This window comes from Tinamus guttatus, unplaced genomic scaffold (genome assembly GCF_059628265.1).
Source record: "Tinamus guttatus ecotype Peru unplaced genomic scaffold, ASM5962826v1 Tinamus_guttatus_pri_ptg000311l, whole genome shotgun sequence".
Lineage (NCBI taxonomy): Eukaryota > Metazoa > Chordata > Aves > Tinamiformes > Tinamidae > Tinamus > Tinamus guttatus.
Genome location: NW_028288845.1, coordinates 732022 through 745741, shown reverse-complemented (window position 1 = coordinate 745741; position 13720 = coordinate 732022). Strand labels below are relative to the sequence as shown.

The 13720-nt window shown below is 45.4% G+C and overlaps 1 protein-coding gene across 1 annotated transcript in view; it reads right to left on the bottom strand.

Moving 5' to 3' along the window:
- Nucleotides 1–9844, bottom strand: part of SGPP2 (sphingosine-1-phosphate phosphatase 2) — a 28329-nt gene extending 18485 nt beyond the window's left edge. The window contains exon 1 of the mRNA XM_088528554.1: nucleotides 9833–9844. Within this exon, the coding sequence (XP_088384680.1) occupies nucleotides 9833–9841 (9 nt within the window). The 5' untranslated portion in view covers nucleotides 9842–9844. The remainder of the gene's footprint in view (nucleotides 1–9832) is intronic.
- Nucleotides 9845–13720: the final 3876 nt, after the last annotated feature.

Sequence of the window (13720 nt, the reverse complement as noted above, 5' to 3'; positions counted from 1 at the left end):
ACACGCACGACGGCTGCTCCGCTGCCGCACTCAGGCACTCGCTCCGTAGCCGAACCCGCTCCGACCGGGCTGCGCGTCTGGGCTGTTCACTTCTGCCTTGGCTTCGGTAGAGCCCAACAAGAAATGGTTCAAACCATGGTTCCTTTATGCTTATTTTCCTTGGGTTATGGAAATAATCTTCAAAGAGATTTACTTCTCACTTTATCTACCTACATGACAAAGCGTACAGGAGTTTTTAACATGCCAATTTCAAGAGCAAAATCCCAGCCCTGCTGAAGGCAATGGGAGTTTTGCTGCTGATGGCCGTGAGATAGGAATTCATCCAAAGACACGAAGCAATGCAGGAAAGCAGGCATGAAAGCGCATTGCCAGGGCCAACACTGTATCAGTGCTTTAAAACATCTCTTTGCCAATCACAAAGTCAGTATTTATCTGATCTTAAGGGTTTAACCTTATATCTCCCCATTATCATTTTAATGCTTCCTCAGTATTGAAATAGGCCTGACAATTCATAGCCAACCTTTACCTAATTCTTCTTCTGGCAAAACACTCGCTCAGGTTGGTGCTGTGTCCTTCCGTGAGGACTGCAGGATCCAGCCCATAGGAAGGCAGGAGGCCCGAATAAGCTCGAATGAGGATTTATTCCAAACTTGTATCAAACCTAATGAAGCTCAAAACAAAACAAAAAACAGCTTTGCCCAGGGATGTGCCTCACTGCCTCACCGACTGTCTGGCAGCCAATATGAACATGCAGGACTTGGCTCCTTCAAAGATTTGCTTGAGAGAAGAAAGGAAGGAAGGAAATAAAGAAAGAAAGGAAGAAAGACCACAGAAACACCCCCAAACTTCATATGCCAAATACACATTTTTTGACATTTCAAAATGCCATTTTCGGTAAAAATAACGCACACAGTATTGCTGCAAAGGGCTAAATACATGTGGTTCTGAGGGTGCTTAAAACAAGCTATATATAAACTCTCCCATTGGCAAAGCAACTTTCTGAAGCTTTCACTGGTGAAACAACCTGCAGGTCTCCCTGGGACTGCTCTGCCACCCCTTCGCAAGGGAAGGAAACCAGCTGAGGATGCCGAGGATGAGCAGGAGAGATTAGAAGACTAAGGGCACAGGCAGAACTGCCACCAAGAGCAGGCACCAAGCCCTGTATCATGAGACATGCCTGGTACTGGAGCAAACGGACTTCCCAATATTTCTAATACATAGAGAGTATCCTTCACCAATTTCCAGTAATTTGTATTTTTCAGTATTTATATTGGAAAACAAACTCTTAATATTTGTATAGTTTTAAGTACCAGAAGTCCAGGTTACCCTTTTGATAAGATTCTTGCATTTTCTCCTCACTTAGTTGACGCATTACTGGACACTTTGCTTTGGACCCAGGAGTTCTCCATGGCATGTGCAACCCCACCAGCCTTGCAGGGAGCAACCTGCCACTCTTCCTGCTCCTGGGAAGAGCTGAGGCTTCCAGGAAAGATGCAGAGTTGGCCACGTTTTGTAGCACGTGCCCTTGGAAACCAGCTGATGAGAGATGCCTCTTTTCCATCTTTTGCTTGTGGTTTAGAGTGTATCAAAGCTCATATAAAACTCATTATAAAGATATTTCCTAAGCAAAGCCCTCTGCAGCATAGCCCAATAAACCAAGAATGGCACCACTGCAGCAGAAATGTGAGGCCAGGCATAGGATTCAGTGAGAACACTGAATCGCTTCCAAATTTGACCTTCATTTGACAAGCTGTAACATAAAACCAGCTTGGTTTTCTCCACAGGAGTCTCACCCAGCTGTAAAGGGCCTCAAGCCAGCATGTTCTGTATGCCTTTTCTAGCTACAAGAAAATATTTTTACAGTATTCACAATATTTACAAATAACTTGTCCTTTAATTTAGCTGAGCGGTATAAGAAGACCGGGACATGTTTCCACAGTACATCATCCATCTTCAGTGCACCTGATCGTCCATGCACACACAATCTTAAAAATATGAAGCTCCCACACATGGGATCATATGTGCTGAATATAGCACTCCTTTGAAGTCCAAACTCCTCCTCAGCTCCCATTAGTTTAGGCACGGAAACATGGAATTATAGATCTATGTTTTGATAAAACTCACATAATTTTATTATAAAATTCTTCTTGTATGCATGGTGATATTTTCAGTTTTAGACAGTACAAGCACAAGAGCTAAGTGAATTTTAGAACCTGGGAAGATAAAAGCATCTATTCCAAAAACTGCAAAAAGGAGAATATGCTGAAGCAGCTTCTGCTGTCTTGGGTAGGAATAATTAACTTTCCGGTTTGCAGTGTAAGTAACCAGATAATGCTGTGTAATTGCCCATGATTTGCACTGCTTGAAATGGTATTGCTAATTTCCAGCAATGATTAGCATGTCATTTAAATAATTATTCTGCACCATATCATGTGAGGACTTCAATTGCATGTGTCTCCACTGTGAAATTCCTAGAGGTGTTCTCAGCAGTCCTAGTTATTTGCAGGCTGTACCATACCTTGGCTGTTTCAGGGTCTGGGGTTAGTAACAGCACAAGGGAACATAGTAACACTGTATTTCAACCATTATCCTAGTCCCTAAGAATATTTTAAAGCAGAACTATCGAAAGAGTTGACCAAGTGTCCAGCTCGCAGGTCATAACCCATCCTTCACCACTGACTCAACGACTTCTTTTTCTTGGGTTTCTTTTCTCCCTTCTGTTCAATTTTTACCCTGATTTTTGCAGTCAGTCAGTCAGGAAGTCTATCTTCTACATTTTTAATCATAGCTTTATAAAATGTGACTATCAAATCCCTTCTGAAACTGTTCTACTGACAGTACTTCAGTTCACAGATTTTATTTTGTCCATATGGATGAGATCAGCATAGCTAGTATTTTTAAACGACCGAAAATGAACGTTCAGTCAATTCATTCAATGCTGAAGAGCTCTGAGATTCTCTGCATTTCATTCTGCTGCCACCCACATTACAGATGTCATCCTAAAACCATAAATAGCTCTTTGGATTTTTTGCTTTATTTGTACTATTTGCATGACAAACCTTAATGTCATTGATGCTGTATAAGAGACAGCAAAAAATCCCACACCCATCTGCCAATTTTTTTAGCATTGATTGCCTGGCAGCAAAGCATGAGGGCTATATAGGCTATTGAGAAGCCTTTATGGTATAGGAGACGAAGACAGGCATTAGGAGGTTGGACAACGTTTGCCTTGATTCTTTAGAAATGATACAGGTTATCTCATTTAAATGCTGTAAGCAATAACATGGACTGTAGCATTCACAGAAGAGCACATTCTGGGAATCTGCCCTGATTCCAGCAGTCGGTGCTCAGCTCTCGATGGCACAGGAGCACCGCCACGCTTCCGTATGGATAAAGGAAGCCGAGATTACCCTACGTTTCAGGTGGTCCTTGTTCCTTCACCCCTAAAAACTCATCACAGAAGTGTTTTTCTATTATGCCTCACTCTTACAGCAAACAGTTTGCTGTTGAAATGTATCTAAATATCGTCAAACGGCAGATATTTTCAGTATTTTTTAGTGGGGAGAAGCATGGCCATGCTCTGGCATCTCCCTGCAATGCAAACTCTACCAACTGCCTGCACTGCTATTTCAGTAAGGGTCCTTCTTTTTTAGCACTTCAGCAAAAATATTCTTTCTGCATCCAGCTGTGTCATAGGAAACCTTACCCGGGAGATGGTGGCCAACGTTACGGCAGCACTTGTGGCCCTACAGCCACAGTCTTGGTGCTGTCCTGCCCTGCAGTCTTGCCCAGAAGCTACTAAACGCATTCCACTTATTTTCACAGTAGCTGTACTGAACTTATAGACGTACTGAAGGTTCGGGTCTGAACGGAAAAACAGTCAAGCAGGTGAGATGGGATGAGACACATGCATAAAATAAAAATATTGATCTAAATACCCTATGGAAAAGTACATCTAAGATTGCAGCTTGAGGTTTTTGAGTGCGGAAGCATTTCCAGACACCTGATGTGGCCCTAAGAAGTTTTCTCCTAAATACGGTATTTTTCTCTCATCATGAAAAAAACAGTCAGTATAGATCGCATCTCCCCAGATGAGATATATGATGATTCCTGGCATGAAGAATGAATTGCCTCTTCTGCTACTGATAACATCATCTGAAGAGCTCTTTTAAAGTAACTGCCAAACCAAGCTTGTTTTTCACTGATTTTATAATCTGCATATGAAAGAGTTGATCTGGAAGGAACCTCAGCCTGGCTCCCTGATACGCTCCCTCAGGTCGAAATGTGGAAGGATTATGCACGTAGGCCACAATTTGGAATGCACTCGGGAACGTGCAAGGAGGGTATCTGCAATGATTTCAGTGGAAGTTTTTCCAAATTGGCATTCACTGGTGGGAGGACAAATTTAGTCCACATTTTTGTCAGAAAAACAATTGCAAACAAAAAAAATGCAATTGAATTAATATGCAATTATTCTTAGTCACAAAATGCAGGAACCATAAACTCTTCAATTGAAGCTATTTAGATTTCAAAATGGGGTGAAGGAGTCTCTGTCTTGACTTGGCTAGAATGGCATTTTTAGGTAACTGCAGAGTTTTCTCTCCAGCTCCAGCATCCTTCCTTCTTGCTCCCACCATTAGTTGTCTTTGTTCCAGAATATTAAATATCCAATCAACCCATTAGTGGCAATTTTCTCTTCTTCTTTTCCAATATTATGAGAGCCAGTAGGTCCAGCATGACAGCTGAACACGTGCCAAGGCACAAATCAGACCTCCTCTTGCTCCTAGAGTTACAGTCACCCTTGGTGGGGAGTCTCTGGTGGCCAGATCCCGTCTGGCAGCACTGAGTACCCCAGGACTGAGCCCACCAGCTGCATCCGCTGGCTCTTGGCTTTGCTGCGACAAGGACATCGGGTCACTCCTGCTCCTGGGGAGCCAGCAAAGCGGGGCTTCGGTTCACCACAAGTGATCTTCCAATCTGCTTTTTCTTGGGAGATGATGTGAAAGCTTGTCTAAGAGACTAAGAAACTCCCAGGTCGACATTTCAGCTCAGAACAGAAATGTTACAATTTTAACATCTGCAGAGATGCAACAGTATGGATTAAAAAAAAAAAAAAGAGAGAGAGAGAGAGAGGGAGACCCTCCTTCAGCTGTTTCTTATTCTGAATAAAATCAATTTGAGCGTATATACATAACATACCAATAGTAGTTGTTTCAAAATTGCCTTAGAAGTTAAGTCCTTGTTATTATCAAGGATTAAATCTTGTCCCCCTGGAAGCTGATGAAAAAACTTCTTACTGACATCACTGGTTCAGGATTTTACTTCAGAAACAACCGTTCCTATTTTAATTCCACATTTCCAACAATTTGCTGTAATAAAGCAGCGACCGAAATGTTCACTGTGCAGTCTGAACAAAGCTCCTATAGCTCTGAAAAACTCTTACCCATACAGAAACTGCTTTTTTTTTTTTTAAGTAAAAGTCAAGAACTATTTGGGTAGAGCAAAGTAACTGCCTAAAAGCAAACAATGATGCCATCATTTCCTAATGGCACTAATTATTTGTGATTCTACACAAATTACTGTAATTCTCTCTGCGATTTCTTCCCCACACAGGTGCTTTAATGCAACCAGCACAGCCACGGCAGGTAGCTGGTGTTACACATGGGTGCTCCATGCCCCTGCATCGCTGCACAGCATCCTTCTTCTTACAAAATGCATATGACACTTGGTCTCTGTGGTCTCTAACCATAATCCCTTTTCTCCTCTTTCTCTGCTCCCTGCAATAGTGCACCGTTGAAATATTGAAATATTGAAACATTGAAAATAAACCTCATTTTCTGAATGCAGTAGACAGCACATGCAATGGCTTTTACAGGAGATGAAAAAGGTAAAAAAGCACTTTAAATATAAATTATTCAGAAATACATCATACCAAATAAAATGTGAGCATGAAGAAGGCAGAAACTGATGCTACAGCATCCCACAATGCAATGATAAGGCATAAATATAATGCAAAACTTTTGCTACCCTGCAACAGTGAAGGGAAATGGGGTCTGAAGGGGAAAATCAGCAGAAATGAATTTGTGAGGAAGGTGGAAAGGCAGGGAAGTTCTCTTTTTCTAAGTATTTACCAAATGAGCTCTAGGCTTAATTACCTAATGCATTCTAGAAACTACTACACTAAGCAGACTTGATAAAAGTAAAAATCCTGGTATCAAAATATCATCAATAAGCTTCTGATGTCAACCAGAATAGCATATTAAACCACAAGGACTTGCTCCAAGAGCTGTCTGATTTTAAAGACTTTTGCATCAGATCGAATGAGCTACTTCATTATTAAACTGTTCAAAGAACATAAACATGAAAATGCTTTTTAGCCCTGTTTTGCCTATGAAAGGGTTGGCATCACATCCATTGCTGTCTTATGTGTCCATAAGAGAAAACGTCCTTCTTGCCTATAAATAAAAAGATATCAAATTAGTTAAATAGACTTTTTGTTCAGGAATATAGAGATTCTAAACAACTGCAACAGCTAAGCAATGTGTGATTGCAAGAGAGATGTATGCCAGTGTGCCTCTGTGAAAACCTGTGGATTCTGTTATATCATTCTGGCATTGATACATCAGGGGGTTCATTTTACATTGCTACATCTCCCTTAGATTAGATCTTTTACCAGCATAAAACTGGCATAATACACTGGGTCAATCAGGTCCAATACATATATATTTTTAATGCTAAAAAAAAAAAAAAAAATTCTTACCAGCTGTGGGATGATTGTTTTAAGTAGAAAAATGTGTATTTCATAAGAGTTGTTTGCCACTTCTGCTCAGGATTGATAACACAACTTCTGCTGAATAACATCCAAATCTTAGATACTGGTTCAGCCAAAAGTCATCTCTTAAAATCAGCTCTGCCAAGGGCTGAAAGGACTGAAATCATTATGGGTTAGGAAAAAAAAAATGCTCATAAATCCAGTTGCTGTGGCTGGGCCTCATTTCCTCTACTGGCCACAGCCACCTCCATGTTCCCTGCACTGGTGGCAGGGCTCATGCAACGTGACAAGCTGCTTCACAGAATTGTTCCAGCAGGAAAAAAAAGCATCAGAGAAGTCAATAGGCTTTGACCAACCTTCTCCATGAGCTGCAGGATGGCATGAGCACACGCGTCCCCGTGCGAGGGCAAGCACAGGGACTGCGAGTGCCACGTCACGAGACGCACGGGGACAGGGACATCTGCTGCGACTGTGGTTCGTCTGTATTTTCCATAAATTAGTATCACGTGGGGACAGCACAGCCCCCATGATCTCGTAGCTATGGAGCATTGTGCTTACCTGAGCAACTGCTACCAAAGAGGTTTCTGTAACCACACAGTAGTTTTTCTCACTGATGGTCATAGGAAAAAAAAAGGTTCATTTTATTCTAATTTTATATTTAACATTTTTAATTATTTTTATTATTATTTCCCAGTAACACTCAGCTTTGTGATGTGTAGGGGTGCCATGGCAGAGCTACAGCAAGATTTCCCTGTGCTCTCGTATTCTCCTTAGGTGGAGCTTCAGCTGACCCCAAGGCAGATACAAATCAGATAAGAAAACTCAGAACACAAAAAACAAAGGCAAAGCAGTTTGATCCAGAAATGCCATTGATATATCTGGGCCTTATTAAAGCATTTGACACAGCGCCTCAGAAAAAAAAATACTTGAAAAAAAATTAATTCAAATTTGCTTGAATCTAAGCACTTTCACATGCCTTGAAAATTAATTGAAAGTTGCAGGGCAATGAAAATGGCAATGCCATTAAGCGGAAGGATGGCGTCTAGGATAGTTTCACATACCTCCATGTTAAAGATCTCCAGAAACAACAATGAACTAATTAAATGGGAAGGCAACAGTAAACTGGGAATTTATGAAATGCTATCGGAAAAAAAAAAGGACAGAAAGAAACATTAAAGAATTTAAGAACGTATAGAGGAAATAAGATGAGATTCAGTGTTTAAAAAAAAAAAAAAACACCACCAAAGGAAGATAAGAGAGGTAGATGAAAACAGCCCAGATGCATGAGGGATGCACTGTGGCAAAAGTCATTTTCTGCTTTGAAGCTAGCTTTTTAATAGATTTTCAAACATGTTCTTCAATAAACTATAAATAGGATGTGGCCCCTGTACAGAGAATACTCTTGCTTCCTCCATGTGACTTCAGTCCACTGTTGCAGCTTATGCTGGGCTGACTGACTTTGAACAAGTCATTTCTTGGCCCAAATTTATCATTCAAGCCTTTGTGGACAGTACTCAAAGCTGCCCTCATAACTCAGCAAAACAGGCCTGGCTGTCTTTCCAAAGAAATCAGTCCCTTACACAAGCAACAGTTTCCCCAATGTGCTCAGCTCCAAGCACAGAAATGCAGGAGGGAAAATTAAATAAATAAAAATGAGGCCTACACAGAGAGGCCAAGGACAGCTCCAGGGCAGAGAGGGAACCTTCCCACAGCAAGCGCGACGCAGCCCCACGCCACCCCCATGCAGTGGGGATGGGGACAGAGGTGGCTTCCCTGCGCCGCGATCTTAACAGTGCACCGGGGCCACCAGCGTCACTGAAACAGTGCCCCGCTTGCCTGCGGCTTCCCTGTGGCAGGTGCATTCCCAGAACTATATAAAGAAATAATCACTCCTGTGGCCTGCGATACATGGGAAGGATAATTGCATCATCCCCGATGTACATGATGCAGCGAAATAGAATTTGATGGAGTGAAACCTATCAGATCGCTTCCCATAGGAGTGCTGGGAAGCCTGATCGCTCGCGTTGTTTTGAATAACGGAGGACAAAAGCTCTCGGCACTGGAATGCAATAGAGACATACACACCTCAGCCGCTATTACCATCCCCGGTTTCCCGGGGAAAAATAAATAGATAAATAGATAGATAAATAAATAAATAAATAAAATGTCCCTTTGTTTTTGCAGCTCGTAGGTCGCTCCCTGCGCCCGCAGCAGCTCCGCACCCGCCGGCAGCGGCGGCGGCGCCCGGTCCCCCCCGTCCAGCGCCGGGGCGGCTGCGCGGGCCGGGCCGGGCCCGGCCGGGGGCGGCGGCGGGAGGCGCCGGGGCCGCCCCCGCCCCCCGTGACGGCGGCGGCGGCTCCGCCAGCGCAGCCGGGCGCCCGCGGCCCCTGTCTTGCCGCGGGGCCGGGCCCGGCGGAGGCTCCGCGATGTTATGGCCGAGGCGGCGGGCGGCGCGGGGGCGGCGGCGGGCAGCTACGAGGACTACGAGTGCAAGATCTGCTACAACTACTTCGACGAGGGGCGGCGGGCGCCCAAGCTGCTCGAGTGCCTGCACACCTTCTGCCAGGAGTGCCTGAGCCAGCTGCACCTGCGCGCCGCGCAGCACCCGCCCGGCGCCGCCGGAACCGGCACCGGCAGCGCCCCCGCCTCGCTGGCCTGCCCGCTGTGCCGGCACCGCACGGCGCTGCCCGAGCGGCGGGTGCTCGGCCTGCCCGTCAACACGAAGCTGGCGGCCGCCTGCCCGCCGCAGCTGCGCGCCCGCGACCCGCTGCCGCAGGACCGGCTGCCGCCGCTGCCGCCCGCGCCGCGCGCCGCCCCGCGCAGCCCCCGCGCCGCCCCCGCCGCCGCCGCGGGCTACGAGAGCTGCCAGAGCTGCAAGCGGGCGGCGCTGAGCGCCGGCTGCGTCTGCGTCGTGCTCTCCTTCCTCGCCATGGTGGTGCTGCTCTTCACCGGCCTCATCTTCGTGAACCGCCCCGGCGCCGCCGCCGCGCCGCCCTCGCCCGTGGGCCCCGTGTGCCTGTCGGTGGCCAGCGCGCTCGCGCTCCTCTCCGTCCTCGTCACCTGGATCATCTGCTGGCTCAAGTACCGGCCCGAGGCGGGCGGCAGCGGCGCCGCGCCGGGCAGCGGCCCCCCGCGCGGGCGGGCGGCCCGCGGAGCGCGCACGTAGCGCGGAACGGCCGGGACGCGGTTGCCCCCGCCTGGAAGGCGGCCGAGGATGCGCCTCGCCGCGGGCTCCTGCCCCCGCCGTGCGGAGCGGAGGATGCGCGGGGCCGAGCAGAGCCCCAAGGGACCCGCTGCTCGCTTAAAATGAGCGCAGGTTCCCCCGCCGAAACGCGCCCCTAGCGCCGCGCAGGCCGCGGGAGCGCAGAGCAGCCCGCGGGCTCCGGGGGGCAGGACGGCATCTCGCCGCCCTTGGCCTTCAGTGTTTACAGCCCTATGAACACACGGACTTGTCGCATCGCACTCCATGTGGAATAGCGTGGCCTAATTTGCGTGTTTAGCATTCACCTTAAGCCCAGGTAGCTTTGATTTGACGGTGGTTTTTTTTCCCTCCTGGTAAGTTTTTCCTGTGTGCTGTGGGTTGGATGCAAAACGCCAGTAGGAAGTGCTTCTGTTCTGGCAAGTCGGGACATGTGATGCATTTGAAATGGGAGGAGATGCTCGTAACGCAAAATTAGAGATGTTGCCATATGACCGATCTTGTAGTCTCTAAAGGCAAACACCCTATCTAGATACTACTCTGTGTTGCAGGATATTTCATTTGGTGCCTGAATCTTTTCTTAACTTAATTAATTGCTAAAATTTATTAAATCAGGAATAAGGTAGTGCTGCTTATTCCGAGTTTCTACACGATGCTGTATTGGAATGACATAATTATTTTCGTGCTTAACAATCCAAGAAATTTGGAAGTGATCTTTTAGTATATGTATTTTGCAAGTTGTCTGCATGATACTCGGACATGTATCCTCTTAATAGACTTTCACCTGACCATTTCTAGTTATCACAAGTGCAAAGAAATTTACCGCCTATATAGAAATGTAAAGACAGCGACTTGGAGATGTGTGATGTGTTTTATGACTGCACAAGTGATGTGTACTGTGTTTACCTATCACAAGTCTGTAAAAACAAATCCCAAGTAGTATTTGTACAGAATCCATTGTGGTGGAGGTAGTCGATGGAAGCAGTACATGGATTTCTGTGTCGATTATGTCAATTGAAATGATCCTGATCAGCCTTTAATAGCAGTGTATGGTAATATCAAGGCCCTGAAGAGATAAATTGCAGGGACCAGTCCTGGCCTGGTCATGGTTGGTGAATTTAGAGCACTTGGGGTCACTTCTGATTTGGAGTTGTAAGGTGCCTCCCAAAATCTGGCCTAACCATCAGCCCGCATTGGCTTCCGCAGTAGTAGTGGATGTTCTGCACCAAAGAAAAACATGAGACTTTTATTTCAGCATCTAAATGAGAATTTAGATGGTTGACTTCAGGTACAAACAGATAAAAATTTTGGCCTTAATCTCTCTGCTCTTCAATTAATGGTCTGTAAAGTTTGATAATAGTGTTGACCTACCTCACAGGCAAGATGTGAGGCTTTATTTATTCAAGTTTTTAAGCAATTGGAGATCCTTGAAAAGAAGGTGCTATAGAAGTGAAAGTATTATTATAAGTGATACTGTTGTGGGAATAAATATGTAAATTACTGGACATAGCAGCAATGTTTTCTAAGAAAAATAAATACATAAAATATGTACATGTGTACATTATATCCACCAATTTATGGTTTAGCTGTTCTTCTACTGCAAATGCCACATGTGCATTGGCGTTTCTGTCCTTTCAGATTACACCCCAATGACAGTAAGAAACATGTACCCCCTCCATTTCTTTCCACATCATAGCTTCATTTTTGCTTTTTCTCTGTAAACAGTATTTCCTGTTTTGTCTAAACCAATGATTTCAGCTGGGATCCATGGACTACTTCCAAAAGAGTTGTGAAAGGTAAGTAAGAGAAGCAAATCTGCCTTTGGAAGCTTACATTTGTCACGCGAGAATCAACTTCAGAATGTTTGGAAGTTGCACACTGGAGAAGGCTGATGAGCACAGGCCTAAGCAGCACAGTCAGGCTCCCTCGCTGCTGGACAGGCACGTTCCCCATCCACTTGCTAGCCATGTAGTTTTTGAAAATATTCCAGAAGCAAATTAAAGTGGGCTGACTGACCAAATGCCAAATCCTTCTCTGCATTTATGCATATTTGAGGAGATGCCACTGGTGTGGGCACTATTAGCCTGGATCCACATCCCAGCGCCAGGCAGAAGAATCCATGCATTGGAGGCATCTCGGAGGTACCGCAGGGTTACAGGCTCCTCTCAATGCACAGGCTGCTTGTCCAAAGCCTAGCGTTGAAGGTGAAGTAAAAAAAACTTAAGTAAAATACAAAAATAGAAAATAATTGCTGGTGTCTTCTTGTGTTACACTTACCTGAGGCAGACTACTTGTGTTTGCCAGATGTTTAAAAAAGCCTAGAGACAGGCAGCTGCAGCAGTTACAGCATCCACATGTGGCAGGAGCAGCAGTGCACAGGGCTCTTCATGGGAAAGGGAAGATGGGCAGGTTGCCCCCCTGCCCCATGAGGAAAGCTATAGGAAATACCTGCTCTTGGCTTGTTGGTTTGTTTATTGCTACGGTCTGGTTTGCTGTGGACCTTCTTCTCATGGTGCAAAGGCAGGAGAAGGAGGAGGTACAGCCAAGAAACATAAACACCCACACAATTTAAACCCGGGTCTGAGGCTTTCTCAAGATTGCCTTGACCCTCTGGAGTTCATAGGCTGCAGGAATTCTGGAAGATCCATAGTTTTTAGTCACGCCAAAGGAATGTCAGTTTTGTATGGTGGTAATGCAGAGCAGAGGCACATTGGTCTCCAGACCAGGTTGTGCTCATGACAAGTTAGCACTAGATGACCAAACATCTATGGTATTTGTCCAGGCATACATATAGGGGCAGAACCTAACTTACAAATACAGATGCTGTCTGGCCAGCATGTGGTCTTCAATATTGGAGTATGGTTATTTTTTTTTCCTCTGATGGGTGCCTGGAGTCTCTGCTTAAGAAAAGTCCTTCCTGCAGCCACAAGACATTGTGCAGGCTCGGTGCTGAGGCCGGAGGGGACCTTCTGACGTTTGAGATGCATGAGGATGTGTTGGCACCATCACAACCATACTGCAGGTTCTTCAGTGTCGCCCGCCTTAATGACAGTGCTAAGTATTTAGCTTTGTTAAGTGCAGTCGGGTTCTAGCAGGCGTCCTCGTGTGCCCGCTGCGGAGCTGTGTTTGCCCGTTCCCTGCTTTGAAAGTGTCTCTGATAAACACTGTGGCTGCAGGGAAGAAGTCACGTTCATTTTTACAGCACGAGCCCACTGGTAGTAAACAATCATGCAACGATGATTTCCATAATTGCAGATATTTATCTTTTGGAAGACAGGCTTGACAGGAAAACACCAACTATTTCATGAATGTTGGAAAGGAATAAAAACTGTGAAGATCTAGCTTGATTCAGTGGTTAAAGGCCTGCAACAAGAGCTGCTCTTGTATTCCTTTATCATACCAAAAGCAGCATAGCAGTTACTCATGTATTTATGAGCACTGGAAACGTGTCACAAAGCCACATGTTAAAAAGTAACTATTTGCAACTGCTGCTGAGCAGTGCCTCACTGCAAATTAGATGAATGACCTGGGTTTTCAAAAGTGATGGAGTTTGGGTCCTACCTGCTTTTGGCTGGGTTGAGGCAGCAGAGACTGATTTCCCAACAGCATATTTTGAAAATCAATCTCAATAGTGGTATTGCAGGGAGACAGCCCAGGGGAGCTTCTTATCCTGAAAAGTGAATTTCTGTCCGAGTTTATACTTTGGAAAGCAAGAACAAACTTGAACATTTTTCCTCCTCTGCTATTAA